The 22158-nt window shown below is 37.3% G+C and overlaps 1 protein-coding gene across 1 annotated transcript in view; it reads right to left on the reverse strand.

The window, feature by feature from the left end:
* KIF6 (kinesin family member 6) overlaps positions 1–22158 on the reverse strand; it is a 393945-nt gene that overhangs the window by 260401 nt on the left and 111386 nt on the right. The window contains exon 6 of the mRNA XM_033424088.2: positions 15749–15878. Within this exon, the coding sequence (XP_033279979.2) occupies positions 15749–15878 (130 nt within the window). The remainder of the gene's footprint in view (positions 1–15748; positions 15879–22158) is intronic.

Raw genomic sequence — 22158 nt, forward strand, 5'->3', positions numbered from 1 at the left:
AAAATGTGTGAAATGAGAGTGAACAATGAGAAAAAGGTAAATGTGCAGGAAAGAAAGTGATCTGTTTTCAGCACTGAGCATCCTGATCTTTCAGGTAAAACCTACGAATGTTAACCATTCCCTCATTATGGAAGCTCTCCACGCTCCTTCTATTCCTAGGTTTCTAGAGTCAAACACTCTCTCTAGGGCTTCCCTGGTGGCGCAGTGGTTGAGAATCTGCCTGCCAATGCAGGGGACACGGGTTCGAGCCCTGGTCTGGGAAGATCCCACATGCTGCGGAGCAACTAGGCCCGTAAGCCACAGCTACTGAGCCTGCACGTCTGGAGCTTGTGCTCCGCCACAAGAGAGCCGCGATAGTGAGAGGCCCGCGCACCGCGATGAAGAGTGGCCCCCGCTTGCTGCAACTAGAGAAAGCCCTCGCACAGAAATAAGACCCAAACACAGCCAAACATAAAGAAAGAAAGAAAGAATTGAGTAAAAAATTAACAACAACAACAACAACAAAAAAACCACTCGCTCTAACTGCTTGCTCTGTCTCCTTTTCCTTTATTGACCCTTTTCTCTCCAGTCCCTAAAATAGGCATGTCCCAAGCTATGGTCATCATATTTCTTCCTCTTGGGGAACTCTTCCATAGCTCTGATTCTCATTGGATTGGTACTGCAGTGTAGTTAAAAATCACACAACCAAAATTTTAGAATTGGGTGTCGGATGACCTGGTTTCTTCAAGCCCTGGTTCCATCAGTTACTAGTGTTGAAATCTTAAGCAAATTTACGTAAAGTAATTTTGGTTTTTCATGCCTTTGAAATGCAATAAGACTTGCTTTGCTGCAAAGAGTTGTAGTAATTACGGATTGAAATGTTGAAGTGGTCCATGAACTGTAAAAGGTCATAAGAATGTCTCACTGCTGATGTTCACTTTGTTCAGATGCCTCCCATGTCCTTATTTCCAACCACAATTTCTCTGTACCCCAGAGTAGAATGTCCAAGAGCTGGACTGAAAACTGTCACTAAAATGCCCTGCCAGCATCTTGAACTTAATGTTACCCCAAACAACCTCATCACTTTCCCTCCTTCTGTGTCCCACGGATGGATATCCAATCCGTCCTACTGCACGTACCTCTGTCAGCTTTGCTCCATCTCCAAATATCTTTTACCTCTCACCTGGGCTACTACATTCTTTCCTTACTAGTCTTCCCATATTTACTCTTGGCTCCTCCAACTGTTCTCCACCTTGCAGACAGAGTAATACTTCAAAAACACATATTTGATTACATCAATCCCACCTAAATCCCTGAATTAAACTAGCATGCTCCCTAAGACTAATATCTCCGGTTCCTACAACTGTATCTGATACAACTGTTTATCAAACTATTTTTAAAGTACGGCAATCTGACACTCTGAACTGAATTTATGCTTTCAAATGTAGCCTAACCACAGCAGAGGAAACTGGAATCTGAGCAATCCAAATCTAGCGTTGCCAATAAATAGCACACGAAGTGATAAACCATATTTGCTCCAGCCTTTTACCCATGCTATGGAATTTCTTTGGGAAACACACACACTTGTTTATTTGATGACTGCATTTGATTAGTTTTTATCCCAACATTACTATCTGTTGAGATAATTCTGAATTTTGACTGTTTTGCAATTTTGCGCTGTCAACGAATGAAACTATCCTGTATCTCCTCACCCAAACAATTTTGTAAGACATGGAGTAGGGCAGAACAATAGTATTCCATGAAGACACCCGTACTTTCTTCTCCACTAGGCAATAATTAGGGGTATTTTCTAATTGGCTTCAATCCAAGTACTTTCATATACTTTCAATTTCTCTTTATATCTCCCAAGGATATTTTGAGAGACTTTATTAAATAACTTGAATTCACTTGACCTATGAATTTTTATAACCCTATCAGAAAAGTGAATGAAATTAGTTTAAAGTGAATCATTTAACAATCATTTTTCAGATTCTTTTTTAGGATTTGGTATAAAAAATATTAACCTGTCATTTTCCAAATGTTTTCTTTTTTTGCAGAGTTGAGAATAAATGACTTTCTTTTATAGAGTAAAAGTCTAAAACCCAGGCTCACTGGGTCCCTTACAGATTCATCATATTGGTAATCTGTGGTCAAGGAAAGTTAGTTTTCCTCTTTCTCATCTCCAGCCCAGCAAAAGCTGACTTCTCACTGAAAGCCTACCTGAAAGGTTACCTCCTCTACAAAGGCTCTCCACTTCCCACCTCCTCCCACCTAGACTCTGAGCTCCTTGGGGGCAGGGACGGTGTCTCACACATCATTGTAACCCTAGCATAACATTACACAATAGTGTTCAAAAATGTTTGTTAAATCGTTGGCTCTTGCTCATTTCTAGTTTTCTGGAATCTCTATGGCATGCTTCATAATTTCTAAAAATTGCCAAATAATTCAGAGACTATAACTGCAAACTCTTTAAATCCATGCAATATAAGTTGAGTCTAAAAATTAGAATTATTTGTACAGCAAGATTGACTCCAATCTCTACACATATCTTGGGCTTCAATTACCCTTTATGCCTGACTCCAGGGCTCTTATTATCCACTACACTGTACATCTTCAACTGCCTTTTCTCTTGCCTGGAATGTCCTCTTGATGGTCAAGTATTGGCCAGTATGTCTTATGGGAAAAGTATGCCCTTCTCCTCCTCCCAAAATAAGCCTACTCAAAATTCATTTATCTTCATGAATTCCCTTGGACTATTCCCAATTGGCATTAACTACTGTGTTGAGAAAGGCCATTTAAACATTTGTGCATAGAGTAGAAGATAATTAATATCCAAACTCTGGAAAAATCCATTGTTCCAAATGGATTTTTAAATATCTATCATTTAAAAAATTGTGACATTGTAATGGACAGTTTACAGCAGAGGGTAGTGAGGGATGACAGTGGAATCTACCAGGCTACAACTGAGTGTTTGGTGGTCAGCCCATTTCTTGCAGTGTAAAGAGTGGTGCAGATTATAAAAGGTGCTTCAAAAATGACCTTGTCAGTCAATGGTGGCTTCAAACTGTCTATCTAAAAGGGGCTTGGAGTAGCAATGTACTTGTGGAGTGGTACTTGAAGCTGCTTTTGCAGCTTTACATAACATAGCATTAAATCGAGGAAACACCACATGTCCGTATTGAAGGCTAAAGCTCCTTCTCCACCAGCCCTTCAAGTCACTTAGTGGCACTGGCTGGGCTACCACCCTAAGAAGCTCTTTCACTGAACAAGAATCATTTTCTGCAGAGCAGGAGATACTCCTAGGCTGAAAGAGAAATTTGAAAAGAAATGGTATAGCAACAAGAATTGGGTAACAGTGATAAGCATTTACAAAAGCCTGTTTATTCATCTTTCCTGTTGGAATCTGCAGATGTACAACTACTAATCCTGATGCTCTATGATTTTGTTACACATATTCCTATTGGTAGATCAACAAAAATTTTCACTTTTTTCATTATTTCTTCATGATTTGTGGGTGTGTGGCCATTTTCAAGATTGAAAATTTTAATTTAAGGGCAAAAATTGATATGTGAATTATGATTTTTGTGTTTATATAATATACTATTATTTTTTTTGTAACAATTTTTCTACTTTTAGTTAATCTCATGTTTTCAATCACTTCAAGAATTATTACAGGGCTTCCCTGGTGGCGCAGTGGTTGAGAGTCCACCTGCCGATGCAGGGGACACGGGTTCGTGCCCCGGTCCGGGAAGATCCCACATGCCGCGGAGCGGCTAGGCCCGTGAGCCATGGCCGGTAAGCCTGCGTGTCCAGAGCCCGTGCTCCACAACGGGAGAGGCCAAAACAGTGAGAGGCCCGCGTACCGCAAAAAAAAACAAAACAAAAAAACAAAAAATGATTACAAATAGTTAATAAATACAGTCTTCAATGAGTCAAGTAATTTCTTTATATTACATATTAAGATTTCCTAGGATCCTTTGAATACTTTCTTTTTCTTGTCATATCTTATAGCTTATATTCCACTCTTATGTACCAAAATCTTTCTTTCTTCAATCAGGTCTCTATTTTGCAGTGAAATAGCTCAACAAGAATTTCCCCTAATTTAGAATAGGTCAGGTGAAGAGAATTCTCTCTTAGGTTGAACAGGAGTATATAATACACATGCTTAAGACTTTTTAAAGCAAACCATCTTAGAACAGCAGCAGACACAGAATCCAGAATTCAGCTTTCACTCCAATTCTCCTTGTTTGATAACACTTTCTAACCAGATATCCTAATTGATCTGTTCCTTTGATCATTTGCTCTAACTGAATTGAAGACTGAAAATACTAGCCTCCATGTGTTTCTCAGACTGATATCTGAGCCTTTTAGGTTAAAATTCACCCTTAACTGAGGATTATCTAACCCTCCCCCAACTGGTTAAATGATTTCTTATCTAATTCCTCCCATGGCAAATGGGTTGGTTAGGAGGCCCACCACACACTTGTTGTACTCTAACTCAGCCTGGAAAAGTGAGGCCTGACCAAACTTAGTGGTTTAGCATGTGACCCTATAAACACCTGTCTTGATCTTTTCTGAAGTTGTTTCAGAACATACTGCTTAGCAGCAAAATATCCCCAATTTGATAGCCCTGTATGGGAATTAATGACCCTAAACTGCTCATTTTCCTTTCTGATTTTTCTTTTTATAAGATACCTGGCTTTTAGAAAAGTAATCAAACTCATTTTCCCTAGTTGCAAGATTTCTAGGTCCAGGGTATTATCAAAGCAACTGTGTAAAAGAGAAAAACAGACCAGGCACACCAATTTTTTTTTAAATTTAAAAGTAAGCTTTGGAGCAATCTGAAACATATGATAAGAATGTTTTAGCAATTGTGATTCACCTTTCTGATAAGAATAGCCTATTTTGTTTTATTATATATCCCTTCTAACAGGTCTGGAATCAATTTGATGGATTTTTGATTTTCATGTCTTCAAAGATCTGTTAGCTGACTTCAAAATTTTAGGAAAATTGAAAGCCAGAATTAGTGATGGCTCTTCTTCTGTTGGATGTCAATATTTAGAAGATTGCTTCCCTATGGGCCATTTCTCCAAAATTTGGCAAATCAAATACATTTATATAAAAATATAAGTATGCTAAAGTCAGCGCACATGGCAAATTGAGGAAGAATTTTACCTACATGTTTAATTAGAGCTATGTTCAATTATCATCCTTGTTTAATATCCTTGAACTGGGTATCATCATATCAACACCAGGACAAAGGTTTGTTCTCTAACAATGGAAAATATATCATCCCAAATGCTCCCCCACCTTTTATTTACTTGACTGCAAGAAGAATCATAGCTAAATTTGGTCCTCAATGGCATTCTTGTTGTCTAGCATATACATTTTTCATCTTTTAAATTAAGGTTAACATTTTTTCTCTCTTCTCTTCCTCTTAAAATTCAGTCGGGCTTAACAATTTCCAAGTCTGACCATACACATAACTGGAAAAAATGATATTACGGGGCTAAAAAGTCTAATGATCTTCTCAAGAATTTATAGCAGTTCATTTAAACTGTCTTTAGGGAAAACCTTTTTCTATACATACTGTATACCTCGAGATTATAAGTAAACTGAAAATACCTGTTACTATCCTGTGTATAGACAACTAGAAACAGGTAGTGATAACACACAAAGCAGAACTCAGATATACATTTGAGTAATTTTATTCTTATGAAAGAAGTTTATCCTGTCAAATTGATTGTGGTAGCTCTCAATGCAATGTTCGAGTTCAGACATCGAGGTCTGTATCGGACACAGATTTGAGGACAATGTCACTCACAGTACAGATGCTGAAGGAAGAACTCTAGAAGCATAGATGTCTGGTGATTACATACATTATTTCACTCCATTTTATAGTCCAATGATATTTTTTCCACATTTTGAAGATTCCACAGTTCTCTCTATGGCTATGAAGATCTCTTGCTGTTAGAATTGGCAAGAATCCAAGTGGCAAGCCCAAAACGTGATCAAATTACTTGTTGAAGGTTTTGGGCAGTTGATAAGACCCCTGTCTCCTCCCTCCTAGTTTGAAACCAATACAAGGACTAATGCAAAAGTCAGCCTGCCAAAAAAATGAAAGTATCTATCGACAAGAAATGCTAGAAGAATAGCTTCTTCTTAACATTGACTTCTTATAGCCCAAACTGACTTCCTGCCATTTCCCTCATGTGTATTCCTGATTGAAGATAAGCCAAAAGCAATCTATCTGAATTATTAACCCTATTTCTTATAGAAATGGTTTTACTCAGGGGCTAATCTATGCCTCTTTGCCCTCTGATCAATTCCTTCCCTTTCCCCTACTTTGCTCTACATCACAGAGATGCAGAGTCCTAAAGGCACGATTTCCCCAAGACCCCTTTTAGCTGGCATCCAGCTGGAAAGTCAGGGAAGGGGAGAGATACTCTGGCTTTTCCCTTCCTCGTCCCTTCCACTCTCCTGCCAATGCCTCCTACCCGCTGAGACCTGCCTATAGATTGTCATAGGTTCCTGTTGTTGGTCATCTCTACGAGTTGTATTACCATCCCCTGTTTGGCTTCTCAGATTCTTCCATCATCCATGAAACAAAACTATCTGCACTGATTTCTCCTGTTTTAAATACAGAGCAGTTTGTTTTCCTTGTTAGATCCTGACTGATACACTCAATTAAATACACAGCAATTTAACATAAAGCTCTCAGATGTTATACAAGACTGACAGAAGTATAAAGTCTTTGTATTTCTTTCAAAGTTACAGGCAAGACACTGCCCATTTTGCCACACAAGACCCTTTAAACAAGTATGGATACAATCTGCCTGCAATTCAATACCCGTAAATTTGCTCTCTGAACAATGAAAACTATACAACCAAAAATGTCAAAATGATGCCCTTGTTTTTACTTGTCTGCCTGAAGAATCATAGCTAAATTTTGTCCTTAATGGCAATAATTAACTCATTCCAGTTGTCTATCATATCCATCTATCTTCTTTTAAATCAAGTTTACCTTCAAATTTTTTTTTTCCTCTTTGACATTTTTTTTGGTCCAGGTTTATATGTGTTTTAATATTGTAAGTTGCTTCAAACCCATTTGGAAAATAGATGATATATATAATACTAACATAAACATTGTTTTCTTACTAAAAAAGCCATGCTATATTTGAATTTTATGAAGAATAATGAGTTAGTATTTTGTAAAAATGATGCATATTTATCAAGATAGATCAAGTTATATTATGGTAGCAAATGAACAAACAGCACCATAATCTCAGAGGCTTAAAAATCACAAAGGTTTCTTTCTTGCTCACGTTATTTCTCCAGTGTTGTTAAATGGTGGCTCTGCTCCACATACTTGACACCAGCAAAGCTGATGGGGGTGCTGCCATCTTCTAAGACCACCTCCACAACATAAAGCTTCAGGGTTTGCCACAAAAGGGAAGGAGATTAAGGAGAACTTTATACTAGTTCTCAAAGGCTTCGAAACAAAAGTAACATGCTACTTTCACTCAGATTGCACTGGATACAGCAAGTGAACTCCCTTAACTTCAAGGAAGCATGTGCTAGAAGGAACAAACAGAAGTTTTGGTAAGCGCTGGTAATCCCTACCACACTTTTTATTTTAAAAATCCAAACAACACAAAAAGGAGCAAAGATGAAAGTGAAAATCTCCCCAAAATAACAATGTTAATGTTTGATAAAAATTGTATTTAGATACCTTTAATATAGAAGAACATATAGAAGTACTTTACCAAAACAAAAGCATACTACACATATTCTATATATTCTAATATATATCCTATATATTCTAAGAATATACTATTCTCAATTGAAAATGACTAAATTAAATTTTATTTGAATTTAATAGAAAAATAAATAAAACTGAAGGGATTGGTGAGCTTCAGATAAATGTTTTTTCATGGTAAGAGATGTATATCTTTTCTCTAAAAGTATCTCTTTAGAATTAAGGAAAACTCATGGAATTAAAGGACTTGGGTCATCATGATTTTAACTACATGGTTGACATTTAGACAGTATCTACTTTCTTGCTTTGAAATATAAGGAAATTAGCTCACTTATAACACCACCCCTCCTCTACTTTCTAACTCCAAATTTGTGTTATATCTATTATTATTTATATTTTCAAGGTTTATAATATTTACTTACACAGTTGTTTAGTTTTATGTCTACATTTAAATAAATTCAGTGTTTCTCACCAGTCCTTTTGTAATGCTTCTGGGTTCTCACATTCGTTAATTTGATTTATCTCTTAGTTGGTTAGCCTTGATTGTCAAGCAATTTTTAAAAACGATCCCTCGGTTCATTTTCTTCCAGGAGTCACACATGCTTAAAAATACTTGTCTGATGTTTTTGTTTTTAAAGGAAAACTTGAAAATTTGGCTGGGTATAAAATTATTGGGACACAATATCCTTGCTTCAGAACTTGTTCCACTGTCTTCTGGCACTGAATATTGCTAAGGAAAAGTCCAAGAGCAAACTTTTTTTAATCTTCACTCAGAGTTGGCTTGCATTTTTCAGACTGGATGTCCATAAGTTTCTTTATTTAGCTTTGGAAATTAGTAACTTCAATAGATTTTATCTTGGAGTTGAGCTTTTCCCATTTTTTCTTAGACACAGCATGGCCTTTTCATCCGCAGATTCAATTAATGCCAGATTTCAGGAAACTTCTCTCTCTCTCTCTCTCTCTCACTCTCTATCCATGTTTTTTTCTGTTCCTCTCACTCTTCTTCAGGATTTCTAATTACTCAAGATTGGTTTCTCCTTTGGCTGTCTTTCTAGGTATCATTTTCTCTCATTATTTTAAATATCCTTAGTTATTTTTCAGCCACATTTCCTCCTCTTCTTCTTCCTTGTCTTCCTTCTCCTCCTCCTTTTCTCCTTCCTTCTCTTTCGTTTCTTAATGGCACTTTCATCACTATAATGGCTTTCTTCTTCTCTTTCATTTCTGAGTTCTTCAAGCTTGCTTTTATTTTCTTGTCTTGTAATCTTTTCTTTGAAACTTTCTATATTTTTAAGCTATTTTTAAAAACACATATTGCTTTTAGGTAACATATTTAAGATTCTGAAGTATACTGCCTTGCTTCCTAATGTAAGGAGTCTTCAAATGTATGTTGCTTTTCCCTCCACACTCCATATACATGGAAAGATCTTTAGTATTTTCTTTTTGATAATTTTATCTTTGAGCATGTGCATCTTTTTCCTAGAGAGTAGTCTGGGAGATGGGTAAGGGAATATTCAAATTCAGTTTGTGTCCTGAGTACCTTTACTCTGCACATATTTCATTCTTAGCCTTAAGAGCACATACTTTCCTCAAATTTTTGCACTAAAAGGTCTGGGATGGCAAAACCCCTTAAGTCACAAACTCCCTGAATCCCACTCACCAAAGGCCATCTTTCTTGGCCATAAGCCTAGACCACTGACCATAAAAATGGCCTGTCTTTAAGGTTTCTTCTTTAGACTCACCTTCTATAGTGTAGAAGGAATATCTAAATAATATTGCCCTATCGTACTTGTCTGTTTTCTTAGATCTCACCACCCTAACCAGAAGATCATTGGATTTGCATTTAAGAATTGTGACACTTTCTTTAAGGAGAAACTGTATCCTGCCTGAGGTTGGAGGATATATGTGTTGGCTCTCAGCAACCTCCCTCACCGTAATTCAAATTTCATAGTATTTGGCAGATTTCCTCACGGTTTGAGGTTACGGCTCTTTCCTTATTTCACTGAAGATGGCTTTTTCCCTTCTATTTTTCATTTTTTGTTGTTGTTGGTGGTGAATTTCAGTAACAGGGAGTACAGTAAAAATTACTTTCTTCTGCTATTTAATCAGAAATCAGAATTTTAAAGGTCAGAAGAAACTCAGTAGCTAAATTTTTACAGCCAAGAAGATTGTGTTTCTCTAATTATGTATATGGAGTGAGTATGTTTTAATATTCTATTAATGGCTGCACCGTACCACTTCATTTATTTTAATAAACATTTTAGACTTGAAACTTATAGTTCATGCAATACCACTAATCACGTTAGATGAGAGCAGAATGCAAACTATATTATAAGACAGAGTCACTAGTTAAGAAAGACTGTGTATTTCTCATATACAAAATATAAAAAAGAGGGAGAAAAATGCTTGGGATATATTAAGTGCTCAAAATTTAAGTTCCCTTCCTTCTATACCTACTAACATATATACAGTAGATAAGAAAATTTAGAATTGTCAACACATCTTTTGCTAAGGCTTCTAGCTGCCTATTGGGACCTAATGATAAAAGATGTTATTCTCATTATAATAAGAGCAGTGTGAAATGGATTTTCCCTGTTAAATATTTTGCTCTTCTCAGGCTCACAAATCTTGGTGTATACTTGCTAATTATATACAACTAATATGTCTTTCCAACAAAAATCTGTGAGGATGTGTTATTTAGTGTCTCTCTAATGGTGTGATGGAATATGATTCTGGAACACTAATTGCAACCCAAATCCTCTTGTTTCCCACACACACTACACAAGGAGATCGAGGCTTAGAGAGCTGTTAACAAACACAATCACACAGTCAAGCTGCTCTTTCCTTCCCGTGCTGTCCTCGTGTTATTAGACAACGTGTCCAGCGACAGCTGTTTCAGTAACTGTACAAACCTACTCACTCCACTCACAGCCTGTCTCCCAATTGTCTTTGCACTTCTACAAGGTCACACAACTCACTCCAAAAGTTTGACAGAGTGCAAAGTCTGAGAGCTTACAAAACGCATCAGCATAACTCAGATACATTTAGTATGTTTTTTATTTCAAGCAAAGAATTAGGCAGAAAGACCTCTAATAGTTCCTGGGAAAATAATTTACAAATCCTGTAAATGTTGTTGGGAGGATGGTTATTTAGAAAGTGATGTCTTCCAAAAGGTCTGAAGCACCACAAATTAAATTTTAAAATGCCAAAGTCATCTGTGATGCATTCTGTACTCACCAAGAGGCACAGTGTACCATAAAATCACCCCCAATTCTGGGTCTGAGATTGCAGGATTTTTCTCCTGAAATCACCAGGTCTTCTGCTCCACATTAATTCGACAAAAAAATATTTTTAATTAATGACTGACCAACTATGTAGTTGCCAGATGCTGAGAGAATAGAGTTGAACAGGACTACAGTCTTGTCTTTCAATAGTTGCTAGCTGAGAATTGTAGGGTCTTTCCAGATGTTATACTATATATAGCATATTAGCGCTCCTGAATTCATCAAGGTCAAGAGCAACACCAGATACCAATCATACAAGAAATTACATCCAAGGTTATTTGGACACTGTATTAGTTTTCTAGTACAACAAACTAGGTGGCTTAAACAATAGAAATTTATTATCTTACAGTTCTGAAGGCTAGAAGTCTCACATGGAGGTGTTGGCAGGGTTGGTTATTCCTTCTGAGGGTTATAAGGAAAGGATCTGTTCCAGGCCTCTCTCCTTGGCTTGTAGATGACTGTTTTCATGTTCACATGGCACACTCTCTCTATATGAGTCTGTCTCCAAATTTTCCCATTTTATAAGGTTACCAGTCATATTGGATTAGGGCCCAACCTAATGACCACATTTTAACTTGATCACCTCGGTAAAGACCCCATCTCTCAATAAGATCACTCTGAGGTACTAGAGGTTAGGGCTTCAACACAGGAATTTGACAGGGTGAGACAATTTAACCTACAACAGACACTACTGTGAAGTTTTGGTAGAAAGGACCCTGAACACTATTCTCTTCTCCAAATTAGCTTGTGAAAGAAGGCCATATTAGTCTAATTATTCACTGTGAGCAACATTATGACTCCCTAAAATGAATAGTTAAATGGCACTTTTATCAGTGGAGATTGCTCCTAGAGGGAGCACCTGATTTTGTTAATTCAGTACAGCTTCTGTCAAGATCCAGGTGAAATCCCCATGCTCCAGAAACCTCCGATAAAATCCACACCAACCTGATGATGACCATCCCCTTCCATGTCCCAGGCCAAAATAGGAACAATGGGGTAGATGCAACTGGGCATCAGATTTCAATTCAAAACAAAACACATTCTAATCAGTAGAATTATTCATCAGTGAGCTATTGCACTTCTAAGCATGGCATCCAAAGGAGAAACCGTAAAATAAAAAGATTGACTATGTTAAAAAAAAAGAAATGAAAACTAAAAGAAAATTTATAAAATGGTGGAAAATGTTTGCTAAATATATGACAAAGGCAAAAGTTATCTTTATTCATTCACTCAACAATTATTTACTGAGCTCCTACTATATATCAGTCTTTGTTTCTAGGTGCAGCAGATGTGAACAAGACCAAGTGCCAGCCCTCATGGAGTCAACAAATCAACCAGACCTACCCTGACACTCCAAGAGAAGAACAAGTAGAGCACATAAACAAAGACAGAAATGCAAATGGCAAATAAAGATATAAAATAATTTGGTAATCAAAAATGCAAGTTAAAACAAATTGTTTTTTGCCTACCAAATTGGAAGAACTTTCAAATCCTGTGATGTTGGTGAGGGTACAGAATATGGACCTGATCACATACTTCTCTGGGAGTGGGTTTCAACCAGCTTCTTAATGGTAAAACCCAAACTGCCCCCAAATTTAGACTGAGCACATTTAAAATGCTAAAATGCATATTCCTGGGCTCCATGGCAGATTCTGAATCTATCCATCAGATATCGGATCCAGGAAACTGTCTTTTGACTACCATGGGGTATCCTAATACAAGTTATCCTTGGGCCATACTTGGGGACAGAGTGCTCTAGACCGTGGTCAGGGCTGAACAAACAGTTCCAGCAATGGGACTGTGCAGGGCCTAACAATCAAATGCAGAATATCTTGTTCAATTAGATGTAACTAATTGAGAGCAACATTTCAATGATAAGACAAAAAGTACCAAGTTATACTTGCTACTGGTGGGCTTTGACACTGGGTCACACACAGTTCAGCTATCACAATATTTATTCTCTCTGGTACAGCAAATCAACTTTTGAAAAAATTTACCCTAAGGACATAATCACGTTTTATTCAAAACATTGGTAGGATTACAGAAATTATTTAAGAGTGAGTTCTAAAAATAAGAAGAGGATAAAGCTATTTTTAATAACTTTTCCTTAAAATGCTAGCTATAAGTAGAGAACTTAAAAGGGAAGAGCTCTCCACTTTAGGTCCCCATATTTAGACTTTGTTTTGCAAATGTTTTCTGGTTACCATGCCAACTTCTGGATTTCTCTATGTAAATGGGAAATTGGGAACCTCGCCTTTTAAAAAAAATGATTAGTGTGTTCTTTTTATCCTGGTAAGCTCATTCTGTGCTGACAAATTATATTCTGACAGCTTGGTTGTAATCTAAAACATGCCTCTCTGGAGACTGAATAATAAAGTATTTCCAGGGATTGACAGTTACTCTTCATTTATATTTTTATGTATTTGCTTTCAATGAATTCAAGAGATAAACTGAAGTGCTACATACTTGCTATATTTTTTAAATAATTCAGAAATGTATCCTCACTTGAAAATTCTGACATGTCAATTTGATTATTGAACTTGTGAACTGTGGTGTAGGGAAAGAACATAAGCTTCTGAAACGGTCGGACTTGGAGCTGAACACTGGCTCTGCCACCTACTAGCTGTGTGACCTTGGGCAAGTAGTCTAACTCTTTGAGCCTTAGTTTCCATCTATAAAATAAGAATCAGAAACAATATATACATATATAAAGCATCTACAACAATGCCAACTCTATTGAGCAGGTTCTTGATATAACATGGTAGCTATTACCAAAGACAAAAATAAAAGCCAAGCACAGAAACATCCAAAACCTATTAGATTTGGTTTAAAAGATATCAGGCTTCACACAGGAAAAAAGTGAATACATTTTTAAAGTAATGCATAACCAACATTGTTAGAATTGGACTTCTTCATGTTTCAGCTATTTATACTATTGTTAAACACTCAACAGTAAATAATAGGAAAAGACTTTTGGAACTTTGTAAGGTGATAAGACATGATAGATAAGCTTGTACAAAGGAAGCTTAAGGTCCTCAAGACTTTACAATAGTCTGAAAAGATGCAGTTGGCTAAAGTTAAGGCGTAACTTTAAAATAGCAAATGGCCAAGGTTTTTAGCTAATAGAGGTCATAGTGAACCAGGGCCAGGAGCCCTCCCTGACCCATTAAAGATGAGGGGACGTAATTGTGAGGATGAGGCCTGGAGTCCTCTAGGGATGCGTCACCTCAGGAAGAAGGTCAGCAGTGAGGCAGGGACAAGCTTCCCCGTGTTTTCCAGCAGCATTAATGGATCTACCTTTTTCATATTCCATTGGTGGGCAGGACCCATCTCTAGTCTGTCCCACTCCGTTTGCTGTTTATTAAACTGTGTATGGAGGAGGATTTTTAGTGGGGCATGTTAAATTTTTCATTATTACGCTCCCTAATTCTTAATCTGCCTTTATTCCTTTCTCTTCAATTATTGTGAGAAGAGCATCACAGATGATCGCATGGACAAAATGTTGAAGCAATACACAAATGCAAAACATTGTAAACAAAAGAAGATATTCTGAAATTAAAAACTATGTACCGCTCTCTTTAAATAAAAATAATAAGTTAAGGGTCCTCAAATCCATATTATATGTGGCACCTAAGCTCAACTTATTTAAGTTAGTCTATTGAAGAGTACTGATGCAGACCTAATAAAACAACAACAACAAAACTAAGGTCCCAACACAATAACAGATGTCAACACCATGCTTTCACTACCTGACTTTTCTTTCCATTTATCTATCTTGTATTTAAGGTGGTGCATTCCAGAGGGTGAAAATGGGGCAGAAAAGAAGTCACTTGAGGGAGACTTTCTCAGACTACTTCTCCTCCCAGCTTACTGTCCTCACCTATTGTTTGTCATCAGAGACAAGGCAGAACACAGAACCCGGGGAGTGTGGTTTAAAAAGGAAAGTGCCCGTGATCACAGTAAGCTGTTCACTTGGGGAACTGTTCCCACATCACCACCACCACTACGGAGACCACTTAATTCCTTTCACTGCAGTGTCGCTGGATGAGACCTTTGTGACCCTCCATCTCCAATCAGTAACTGGTTGAGGTTAGGGCCCAAGACTGCGTTGGCTCCAGAATCCTGGCTCCAGAATATGGTTCCCAGGTAAAATATAGGTGCTCAGTTAGGTTTGAATGTCAGATTAACAACAAATAGTTTTTAGTATAAGTATATCCCCAATATCGCGCTGAGACATACTTATACTACATACCGTGGCAGTGTTCCTGGATCTGCCAACAATAGCTGCAAATGCATAGAGCACTTTCTATGTTCCATGCATTATTCTAAATTCTTTACAAATATTAATTCACTAAATACATGAAAATACATGGATAGGTAAACATATGCCAATACATGGATGACTGGAGGTTAGGAAGAATGAACTATGTATTTTAAGTTTCAAAACTTATGCAAAAATTCCTATAATTAAGACTTTGATGAGTTGTCACTGACTAGCTGCAAATCAATTTGTAGAAAATTTAAAAGTATAAAACTAAAAAAGACTAGATTTTTGTCCCTGCTCATTAACTAGCTGGAAGACCTTGGGAAAATCTCAATTCTCTGGATCTAGGTTTCCTTCTCCTAACATGAAATGGGGATGAAATTATTTTTAAAGTCATTGCTGCCCCTAAAATTCTATTATATCTTATAATGTGCAAAAAACAGCTTGCAGAGAAATGCTTATTACCTCTGCAATCATTCTGTTGGTGTCTCCTAAGAAAAGCAGATTCAGAGCTTCTTCCTCTGTGGTTGCCTGATGAAGAGACAAGTTTTTCAGGTGGATATTCTGATCAGGGTCCTCCAATACTGTCACTTTCCTAGGGAAATGGGACGCAACAACACAAGGCACTTTGAGAATGAAAAGAACTTCAAGTCTTTCTTACAGGTTTCTTTTTTAAAAGCTGTATGCACGATGTCTTGAATTTATAAAATCCAATAGTACACAAGACACCAGACAGTACAGGATTAGCATCAAACACTGACATTCCCTTGACAGTACTACCAAATAGCTTTGGGGCTGAAAAGTATATTACAAGCTCCTGATTTAAAGCCATCTGTCTTGGTAATCATCAGAACCCCAAAGCATCTTAAAATACATATTCTTATTGAATTAAAAATGCAAATAGTTAACCTTCTACCTATATCAGGAAACTTGGCTATACAGTATTTTTCTATGTCATAATTCAGTTTCTTACATAGGTAATGCACAAATTTTTCTCCTTCTAATTTTTCCCTTTTGTTCAATTTCATATCATTTTCAATTTACATGACATTTCAAACTGGTTAGCTCATCAATTTAAACATGATGAAAATTGAGGCATCTGTTATCCCTCTAGGAGTTGTTCCCTTGTCTAGTTTTCTTATCAAGGTGAATTAAAAATAATCAAGAAGTCTTGTAATAAAATTTTAGTTCGTAATTATTATTTTTATGTCCATCAGATGTGTCTCTTGACTTTTTTTCATTTACAACATCACTTTTACTTCCACTGAATCCTTACAGTAAGAGCCTTAGGTCTGGAATTACATTCATCTATTACAACTGCCTCAGTGGGCATCCTGGTGCCAACACCACTTCCTCCCAGGTGAATTCTAACCCTGTTTCGAGAGTTGGCTTGTCAGTACTCTCCTTAGAGTCCTCTTAGGATTTTCTGCAAATGAACACAATTTGGCTAAACTCCTCACAGTCTTGCTTCAAATGCCTACAGATTCAAGCAATAAAGTTACTAAAGAGAGTTCCCTTGTGCCTCTGGAGTTTCGCTTTCTTGATTTTCTTAAAAATTGTTGAAGAAAGGAAATCTGTAATTCACAAGTGTTGCAAGTGTATCTCCAGATATCTGCACTTGCTTACAGCATTTGGAACTGATGATGATAGACAAAGGTTGGCATCGTTTAGCACTATTTCTCCCTTCAAAGTACAACTAGCAAGTGGACATGTGTCACCTGCCTATTGACAAAAATACATTTATAAAACCTTAAAAATGAAGATTTTGCAAAGACCATAATTTTTCAGTCTTCCATTTTGTAAGGAGGTTATCTGGACTTTCATATGTAATTTGTGGGCACTTAAAATACTAACTGCAGGAAGAAAATGTAGCTCTACCAGCACCTCTGTGACCAATATGTCACTAATAAGCTAGCCTGTTGCCAAGTTTTGGACTCCTTTTTGTCTCCTTCAACAATACCACCTAAGATGGAAAAAGATCTCTTCCCTAAATGAAAACAAGTATATTTTATTTATTTTTCAACAAGACTCATAAGTGAGCCTATTAAAAATGCTTGAGTTAAAAAATGCTTAGAAAACATTAAGGCATTTTTACTGAAATAGACGAATTGTGCTCCATTTTTAGGAACCCCCTTTATTCCTTAAGCTTTGCTTCCACCCTGATCCTTCTGATATGCTCGAGAAGGTTTGCCTAAATTCAATCCCTAAGGACACAGAAGTTAGAATTCTTCCTAAAGCCACAGATTCTAGGTCTTAAAGGTAAAAAGAAGTTAAGTAATATTGGAAGGAAGATGAAAGCATGAAATAAGTGATGAGACAGTATATTAGAAGTGAGAAAAGAAGAGAGTTCTGTCTTTTTCAACAGGAGGAAGAAAACAAATTCTCCAACTCTGAGGCAAAGTCACCTGTGGTACATGTTGCAAGACCAAGTCTGATACAAAACCAACCTGTGCAAGTTCAGAAAAGGGAGAGGTGGGGGAGCAGGAAACAATTCAAAGACGAGGATGCTCACATTCACTGGGCACCAAAAGTATGCCAGGGACCTGCACTGTCTTCTGTAATCCAGTTGTAATCCTGGCTGCACATAGGAATAGCCTGCAGAACTTAAAGCAACACACCGGTACCACGTGTCCTCCTAAGAGGTTCAGATTTGACTGTTCTGGGGCGTGGACTGGGTATCAGAATCTGTAAAGGCTCCAGGTGATTCTAGCGTGCAGCCAAGGTTAAGAGCCATTGACTTCATCTTTAACGGCCACACAAGGTGGACACAGGGGGAGGAGGTTTCTGGTTTCTTTATCTTTACTCTCCACCCAGCTCCACCCCAAGCCCAAAGGGGAGAGTTACTCATTTTACTGGTTGGAGCTGAAGTCACTTTGGGCCATATCTACTAATAGGCAAGGTCCCTGTGAATTTTAAAAAGCTTGTCCTTCCATGGGAGGTTTCTTTTCTACTTCCCCGACCATGCAGCTGATGGGTAAACTAAGCCACCCATTAACCACAACAATAACTAAAGCTCAACTGGGGATGATGGATATTCCTAAACATCCATAGGGTTTATATCATTGCTAAATCAAAACAAGATCTAAATGATATATCATAAATAATTTCACCATTACTTCACTGAAATGAATGCAGAAAACAAGCAAGTATGGAACTCTAAAAGTGTTCATTTATTAGACAACCTAAATGGGTCACTGATTTAGGATTATATTGACAAAGAATAGTTAGAAGCATAAGGTAGAAAGCGTGAAATGTCATCAGCAGCATTCGGCTAAGCTACTTTTTTCCTTCTAAATCATTCAGAGCCTTTGATTTGCAATGGACCTACCTCAGAACTATTACACTTCTATATTTACTTCTGGGTGCTCGTCCAGCTTTGTCACTTTGATCACAATACAGTTTGCACATGCTTCCAGTTTTTCTGTATAGAACTCTCAGCCGTCTTTTGTAACCCTGTACCTCATCACCAGGCATTTCTCTGGCACTTTTCTGATACTGTTTTCCTCACTACTTTCTGATTTCTTGCCCGTGGAGGTTTTGAAAAGTAAATAAAAAGACAGGTTGGTGTCCAGTTTACTTTGGCTTCTTTCATGGTTCTCTCTCTGCTTTGGGCTCATCTGTTGGGCATGCTTTAATAAAAAGACTCCACCTCTGGCATCTTTCTGGAAACTTCTTCAGTGCAACTGTCTCCAATCAGGGTCTCTCTTGCCAGTTCTTCTCCTCAGATTCTTTCCTGGTTTCTGCCCAATCCCTTGGCCATGAGGCTTTGGACCTTCCCTTATTGCCCTGCCTGCCCTCATTGAAAATCCCTTTTGCACTTAAGCCTCCCAACCAATTTGCCACTCCCACCCACTCTCATGCCTTTACTCAGAGAAGTGCAGCCTGAGCTGGGTACTACCTCTTGACTAGGTCGACTAATCTAGGAGTGAGAATGCTTTAAACTCTGCTGCTGGTGGAAAGCTTTTCAAAGTTGGAGGAAATAAGAATCATTAGCAAAAGTTTCTCTTCGAGTTGCTTCCTTTCCTGGCCCTTCCCCACCCCCCTGCCACTCCCCATGCCCTCAGCTCTCTAACAAATCAATAGCTATTTCCTGAATCCTCAGTCTACCACTCGATTCTGACTATAATTTTCATAGCTTGAAAGAGGGCTTTATTGGAGTTTCTTAAATAAACATCTTAATTCCAAGATGGAAACCCCTCAAACTATTTATTTGATTCCTCTTTGAAAGGGCCTGTGAATAGTTTTCTCTACAAAATGTTTCTAAAATGTTTAGATTTCAAGCAAAAAGCCACTGATAGCCTTAACTTGGACCCCTAAGTGGAAAAGTTCTGCTAAGTATACTCAGCCTACTCAATGATGGAGAAGAAGCAAGCTTTGTGTTTTCTCTGTAAACAGAGACTCTTTTCCATTTGGCTAAGTAGTTGGAATTTTCAGGCTTTCTAACTGACTGGAAGACATATAAAGAGCAATGGCCAAGCTCTTGTTCCCAATAATGGAAGCCATCAATGAAAGAACCCTCCCCACCCTACATCCCATCTCCACAACATTCCAATACCACCAACTTGCTGAACAGGGACTTTCCAGGAGTTACTACAGTGAATCTGGTCTCTCATGTTCATGTTATAGACAAATATTGCTATGGTGATTTCTGTTATTTTTTTCTACTTGCGAGTGCCCCGTGTGATGGTGCAGGCCAGGCACTGAACAACGGCACCTTGTTCAAGATGGTGCAATTCACATGAGTCTGTAGATTATGACTTATGTCTGTCAGGGGGCAGTAAAGTGACTTCCAACAAAACCAGCATATTACAACAATTTTTCAACAGGTGGCAGGGTTGCCTTTTAATAATCGCATGAAGGTACCATAAAGATGAGAGGTAGCTCAGTCTAGTTACCTTGACTTAGAAAAATATCAGTAGCAGGCAGCCCTCATGAAAATGGAAGGGTGTCCATCAGGCTCTTCTAAATAACTGAATAATCTCACATATTGTAAACAGAGCTGCACCATTCATTTCAAAAAGGGAATATTACCTAATTCATCATTTTCCAACTTCCTTTTTTCCCCCACCCCAACACATTTTCAGAAACTCTCTACAGGGTAGATTTGGGGGAAGATGTAAATTTTTAGAAGTATGTAAGGGGAGCCCTTCTTCTTTAGATTGATTAAAAATCTAAAAGATTTCTTCTGTTATAAAATATAATAGTTGAAACATATCACTTAAGAAAGTTTTATGAACCTGCAATAAATTTTTGTGTTGGTCTTAACCTAGACAGAATGGGCTAACAGTAATGGATACTTTTTCTCAAGATCACTATTGAGGTATTTTGAAAACTCTTTCTAGTAACTTGAAGAAGCTATCTTTTCTTTCTTGTTTTATCTAATATTATATCTTCTTACTGATAATGAAAAACATAGCCAATCACATGACACTTTAGATTGAGTTATTTCATTTAACCCACTAAAAACACGAGGTTCTCTACTAAATATTTAAAGAAGAGATTATACCACTTATCTACAATCTCATTCAGGAGAGAGAAGCAGAGGAAATACTTCCTAACTCATTCTGTGAGGACAGCATTACTCTTATACCAAAACCAAAGACATAACGAAAAGAAAACTCTAGACTATATCTCTCATGAACATAGATGCAAAAATCCTCAGTAAAGTATTAGCAGATCAAATCCAACAATGTAGAAAAATAATTATATACCATGACCAAGTGGGATTATCTCAGGTATACAAGGCTGGTTCAACATTCAAACATCAGTCAATATAATCCATCACATCAGCAGACTGAAAAAGAAAAATCACATGATCATATTAATAGATGCTGAACAAGTATCTGACAAAAACCAATACCAATTCATGATAAAAACTCTCAGTAAATTAGGAATAGAGGGGATCTTTCTCAACTTGATAAAGACTATCTACAAAAAAACCTACAGCTAATTTGAGAGCTAATGGTGAGAAACTCAAAGTTTTCTTAGTAAGATCAGATACAAGGTAAAGATATCCCTTCTCACCGCTCCTTTTCAACATTATACTGGAAGTCCTTGTTAATGCAGTAATGCAAGAAAAGAAATAAAAGGTATACAGATTGGGAAAAAAGACATAAAGATGTCTCTGTTCACAGATGATGTGACAATCTATGCAGAAAACCTGAAAGAACTGACAAAGAACTCCTGGAACTAATAGGTGATTAGAGTAACACGGCAGGATACAAAGTTAATATACAGAAGTCAATTGCTTTTTTGTATACTAGCAATGAACAAGTGGAATTTGAAATTAAAAACACAAAACCATCTACCTTAGCACCTAAAAATGAAATATTTAGATATAAGTCTAACAAAATATGCACAATATCTATATGAGAAAACTACAAAACTCTGACGAAAGAAATCAAAGAACTAAATAAATGGTGAGATATTCCATGTTCATGGAGAAGGAGACTCAATATTGTCCAGATGTCAGTCCTTCCCAACTTGATCTATAAATACAATGCAATCCCAATCAAAATCCCAGCACATTATTTTGTGGATATTGACAAAATTATTCTAATGTTTATATGGAGAGGCAAAAGACCCACAAGAGCAAAAACAAAATTGAAGGAGAAGAACAAAGTAGGAGGACCAACACTACCCAACTTCAAGACTTACTATAAAGCCACAGCAATCAAGACAGTGTGGTATTGATGAAAGCATAGATAAATTGATCAGTGGAATGGAACACAGAGTCCAGAAATAGACTCACATAACTATAGTCAGCTGATATTTCACAAAGAAATCAAAGCGATACAATGGAGCAAAGACAGCCTCTTCAACAAATGGTTCTAGAATAACTGGACATCCACATGCAAAAAAAAATGAATCTAGAC

Source organism: Orcinus orca, chromosome 10 (genome assembly GCF_937001465.1).
Source record: "Orcinus orca chromosome 10, mOrcOrc1.1, whole genome shotgun sequence".
NCBI lineage: Eukaryota > Metazoa > Chordata > Mammalia > Artiodactyla > Delphinidae > Orcinus > Orcinus orca.